The sequence below is a fragment of the Penaeus chinensis genome, chromosome 15 (genome assembly GCF_019202785.1).
Source record: "Penaeus chinensis breed Huanghai No. 1 chromosome 15, ASM1920278v2, whole genome shotgun sequence".
Classification (NCBI taxonomy): domain Eukaryota; kingdom Metazoa; phylum Arthropoda; class Malacostraca; order Decapoda; family Penaeidae; genus Penaeus; species Penaeus chinensis.
Genome location: NC_061833.1, coordinates 20,773,546 through 20,778,545, shown reverse-complemented (window position 1 = coordinate 20,778,545; position 5,000 = coordinate 20,773,546). Strand labels below are relative to the sequence as shown.

General features: G+C 46.0%; 1 protein-coding gene across 2 annotated transcripts in view; it reads right to left on the bottom strand.

The window, feature by feature from the left end:
* LOC125032714 (transcription factor 12-like) overlaps positions 1 to 5,000 on the bottom strand; it is a 383,054-nt gene that overhangs the window by 239,627 nt on the left and 138,427 nt on the right. Inside the window, exon 1 of one of the 2 annotated variants that reach the window (XM_047623994.1) lies at positions 1,170 to 1,238. The exons of the other annotated variant lie outside the window; for it this stretch is intronic. Within the exon in view, the coding sequence (XP_047479950.1) occupies positions 1,170 to 1,223 (54 nt within the window). The 5' untranslated portion in view covers positions 1,224 to 1,238. Of the gene's footprint in view, positions 1 to 1,169; positions 1,239 to 5,000 lie in introns of those variants that run through there. 2 annotated transcript variants of the gene reach the window in all.

The following is a 5,000-nucleotide window of genomic DNA, read 5'->3' as shown; positions in this document are numbered from 1 at the left end:
TATTAATAAGCTATTTGTTTCATTACTTTTTCATGAAAAAAAAATATCTGTCGGGGATAGACTTCTGAATAGTTGAACAATATCATTTGCACCGATTTAAATTTTAAAAAATCATGGTGTAAAATGCTTAGCTAAAATCGTCTTCGCAACCCATAGCAGAACATAAAATCAGTCTTCGACATCGACAACAGAAATCACTGCACGGCCGAGGTGAATAAACTCTACGGACAAGCCACATATAATTTCAGTTCCTCCTGTCCTACACTTTTCATATTTTTTTAACATGAGTGGCTACTCCGGGAGAGAGAGAAAAAAAAATGGTAAACTCAAATGCAAGCGCTGAATACCGGTATTAAAGAGGTAATTGCCGATGTAAATACCACCGTAAAACAATATATATAGTATGAATCACACACGTTACGTCCTATGATTACATGATCCGCCGCCCACCAAGGTAGAGTAACAAGCAGAAACCACTAGAATATAACGCATTCAGACTGCTCTTCGTAAGGGCCTTTTTTTTTTTTTTGCGACTGTTACGATAATTGTACTGGCCGATTTACCACGCTAGGGCGACAGAACTTAAGAATGACATAAAACAGTCTGTTAAACCGATTAGGATGATCGAGAAGATACTACAACCTCCGACGACACGACTGTAACGAATCCTACACCTGGAATGTAATGTCAGTTGCTTGAACACAGGTAACTCGGACACGCTATCTGCCAATGCCTGAGGTTTGAGTGCATTCAAAGAGACTGAAATGACCGGGCCAATTTAAAATCATATATGATTTCTTACCTGTCAGTATTCGACATTCGCCGAAACGCTAACCTAGCCATGTTAATGGGAAATTATGGGTGATTCTTCCTATCAGTATTCGATAAAACCAAGCCACATCTAACCATGAATTATTCAGAAACCAAAGCAGTTAAAATGACCGTATGCTATCTGAACATGCAAATGCAAAACTACATACAACAGTCACAGAAACCTCAACATAACGACCCTCAAAAACATAAATATGCAACATACTTCACATGAAACACCTGCAACACAAGCCGACAAGCAAAATGCACAAGCAACAAGCCAAACATATTCGGGAGATGAGCTCGTGACAGAAGCCGCTCACAAGCAAAGCCTCGGGACAGAAAAGAGTCTCACTTACCTTCTTCTTTCTATGATAATGATTGAGGTAACGTCGATTCATGGCGTTGGCCATACACCTGTTATCTTGCATTAGAGACGTGACTTTTTCAGTATCAACTACAAGTGTTTGTTTTTGCTTTGGGATGTTCTATTGTTATGTTTTGCCTTTTTTCTATTTATATCTGAAAATAACTGCGGGTAAAGCATCACTGCGACCGTCTTCTAACATCTTAGTTCTGGGGTATGTCTAACTTCAAAATAATAAATAAATAAATAAACAACGCCATTTACATTAACAGGATCGATGTAAAAAAAAAAAAAAATCCCCAGAAACCCATAAACACTCAAAAAAAAAATAAATACATAAATAAATAAATCTACAGACCAACTCAATCGACTTCAAAACCTATGTTGTAAGCCATAACCTCATCACCGGTAATACCATCGTAATTTCTTAGCAGCTGCTGTTATCACTTGTTCCGCGGGTCACTCTCTCCGGCCTTGGTGTTAATGTCCTTCGAATTCAAACTCGCCCGTATAAAATATTCACTGACTCTCAGCACTGCCGCATTTCCACCCGTGGCACGAAAACCATCTCCTAATACTAAGCGTCTCGGTTAAGGCAAATAATATATCTGTAGCCAGGAAAAAAAAGAAAAAAAAAAAAAAAAAAAAAAAAAAAAAAAAAAAAAAAATCACCGAGGGGTAAAAGCATTACGTCACGGCGAGCCAAGTATTTAGTGTGGCACACTCGCACACTCAGCTAACTCCGCTCTATACTGACATCCAGCAATGCCACGGCACCTGCTAAAACTATGGACTTCAATTAAAATTTGTGCAGATGTTCCAAAAAAAAGTTCCCGCACGGACCAGCAACGATGTAGATGTGAACATGTGTCGGGTGTGCAGGTGTTAATGCGGACATTAAACACCTGCGTGTGTGTGTGTGTGTGTGTGTGTGTGTGTATGTGTGTGTGTGTGTGTGTGTGTGTGTGTGTGTGTGTGTGTGTGTGTGTGTGTGTGTGTGTGTGTGTGTGTGTGTGTGTGTGTGTGTGTGTGTGTGTGTGTGTGTGCGTGTGTGTGCGTGTGTGCGCGCGCGACCACGCAGGAACTGCAGAACTCAAATTCTGAGGGGAAGACGTATGAAAACACACAAACACAAACACAAACACGCACACGCAGATGCGCAAACACACTCTCTCTCAAACACACACACACACACGCACAGAAAATAATAAAAAGATAAGATTAAAAAAAATAAGAATAAAATCAATAAATAATAATAAAAAATAGTAAATAAATAAAGTAATGACATAGCAACATGAATAAAATCCTACCCGGGGGAATCGTCCAAGAACCTAAACACATGAATGGGATGCCGACGGCCTCGCTGGCACGCGCTACTACATGCACACCGACAGAAAAGGGAGGCACCACAATGCGGTGCAATTCAACCTTCCCTTCCCTCCCCTTCCCTCCCCTCCCCTTCCCTTCCCTTCCCTTCCCTTCCCTTCCCTTCCCTTCCCTCCTCTCCTTCCCCTTCCCTTACCTCCCCTCCCCTTCCCTTACCTCCCCTCCCCTCCCCTTCCCTTCCCTTCCCTTCCCTTCCCTTCCCTCCCCTCCCCTTCCCTCCCCTTCCCTCCCCTCCCTTTCCTCCCCTTCCCTTCCCTTCCCTTCCCTCCCTTCCCTCCCTTCCCTTCCCTCCCTTCCCTTCCCTCCCTTCCCTTCCCTTCCCTTCCCTCCCCTCCTTTCCCCTTCCCCTACCTCCCCTCCCCTTCCCTTCCCTTCCCTTCCCTCCCCTCCCCTTTCCTTTCCTCCCCTCCCCTCCCCTCCCCTCCCCTCCCCTTCCCTCCCCTTCCCTTCCCTTCCCCTCCCCTTCCCTCCCCTCCCCTCCCCTTCCCTTCCCTCCCCTCCCCTCCCCTTCCCCTTCCCCTTCCCCTTCCCTTTCCCTTCCCCTTCCCCTTCCCCTTCCCTTCCCCTCCCCTTCCCTTCCCCTCCCCTTCCCTTCACCTAAATCCCGACTTTGATCGAAAAAAATTCACCCACACCCGCCCAACGCCCATAAATCAACACTTACCACACACGGTAACACACACCGATCAACGCATCCGTATACACATATTACGCACGTACAGTATGCCTAGCACGTGAGATACACAACACACACACAACACACACACACACACACACACACACACACACACACACACACACACACACACACACACACACACACACACACACCGATAATCTTTTGGCCCGTATCATTAGCCTGGCTGACCCACGTACAAACCCCGCTTGCTTGGCGCCTGGGGATAGGGACGACTTGCTGTGCATTAGGTGCTTGTAACAGATTACAAATATTTAGCGTGGCATTATGTACACACCTGCGGTAGAGGGAATAATTTATGAGGAGAGAAACGAAGGAGAAGAGGCGATTGGGAGCGGAGGGCGGACGGGGAGAGGAGGGAGAGAAAGGATAAGCTAAAGAGAGAAAGCGAAGAACAGAGAGGGGGATAAAGAAGTAAGTATGGGGAAAGAAAGGAACGGAGAGGGAAAGTGGGAAGAAGATGGAAAGAGGGAGGGAGAGAAAAACGGGAGAAAAGGGAGAGAAAGAGGAAGAGGGAGAGGGGAGAGAGAGAGAGAGAGAGAGAGAGAGAGAGAGAGAGAGAGAGAGAGAGAGAGAGAGAGAGAGAGAGAGAGAGAGAGAGAGAGAAGATATATATATATATATATATATATATATATATAGAGAGAGAGAGAGAGAGGAAGGGAGGAAGGGAGGAAGGGAGGAAGGGAGGGAGGGAGGGAGGGAGGGAGGGAGGGAGGGATGGAGGGAGGGAGGGAGGGAGGGAGGGAGGGAGGGAGAGAGAGAGAGAGAGAGAGAGAGAGAGAGAGAGAGAGAGAGAGAGAGAGAGAGAGAGAGGAAGGGAGGGAGGGAGGGAGGGAGGGAGGGGAGAGAGAGAGAGAGAGAGAGAGAGAGAGAGAGAGAGAGAGAGAGAGAGAGAGAGAGAGAGAGAGAGAGAGAGAGAGAGAGAGAGAGGTTTAAAAGGTTTAATTTGATTCCATTTGTTACAATGGATATTCTTGGAGTGACATAGTGTCTGTTTTATTTTGCTTCTAAGTTATCCCCTGTGTGCAAGGAATGGCCGGGGTTACCATCCCCTGGTGGCGAGGGATTTGAACGCAGAGGGAGGGGGGGGGGGAGAGAGAGAGAGAGAGAGAGAGAGAGAGAGAGAGAGAGAGAGAGAGAGAGAGAGAGAGAGAGAGAGAGAGAGAGAGAGAGAGAGAGGAGAGAGAGAGGAGAGAGAGAGGAGAGAAAGAGGAGAAAGAGGAGAGAGAGAGAGAGAGAGGACAGAGATATGAGAGAGAGAGAGAGGAGAGCGAGATAGATGAGAGAGAGAGAGAGATGAGAGAGAGAGAGAGAGAGAGAGAGAGAGAGAGAGAGAGAGAGAGAGAGAGAGAGAGAGAGAGAGAGAGAGAGAGAGAAAAGAGAGAGAGAAAAAAGAGAGAGAGAGAGAAGAGCGAGAGAGAGATAAGAGAGAGAGAGATAAGAGAGAGAGAGAGAGAGATAAGAGAGAGAGAGAGATAAGAGAGAGGAAGAGATAAGAGAGAGAGAGATAAGAGAGAGAGAGAGAGATAAGAGAGAGAGAGAGAGAGAGAGAGATACGAGAGGGGAGAGAGATAAGAGAGAGAGAGAGAGATAAGAGAGAGAGAGAGAGATAAGAGAGAGAGAGAGAGAGATAAGAGAGAGAGAGAGAGAGAGATAAGAGAGAGAGAGAGAGAGATAAGAGAGAGAGAGATAAGAGAGAGAGAAAGAGATAAGAGAGAGGGAGAGATAAGAGAGAGA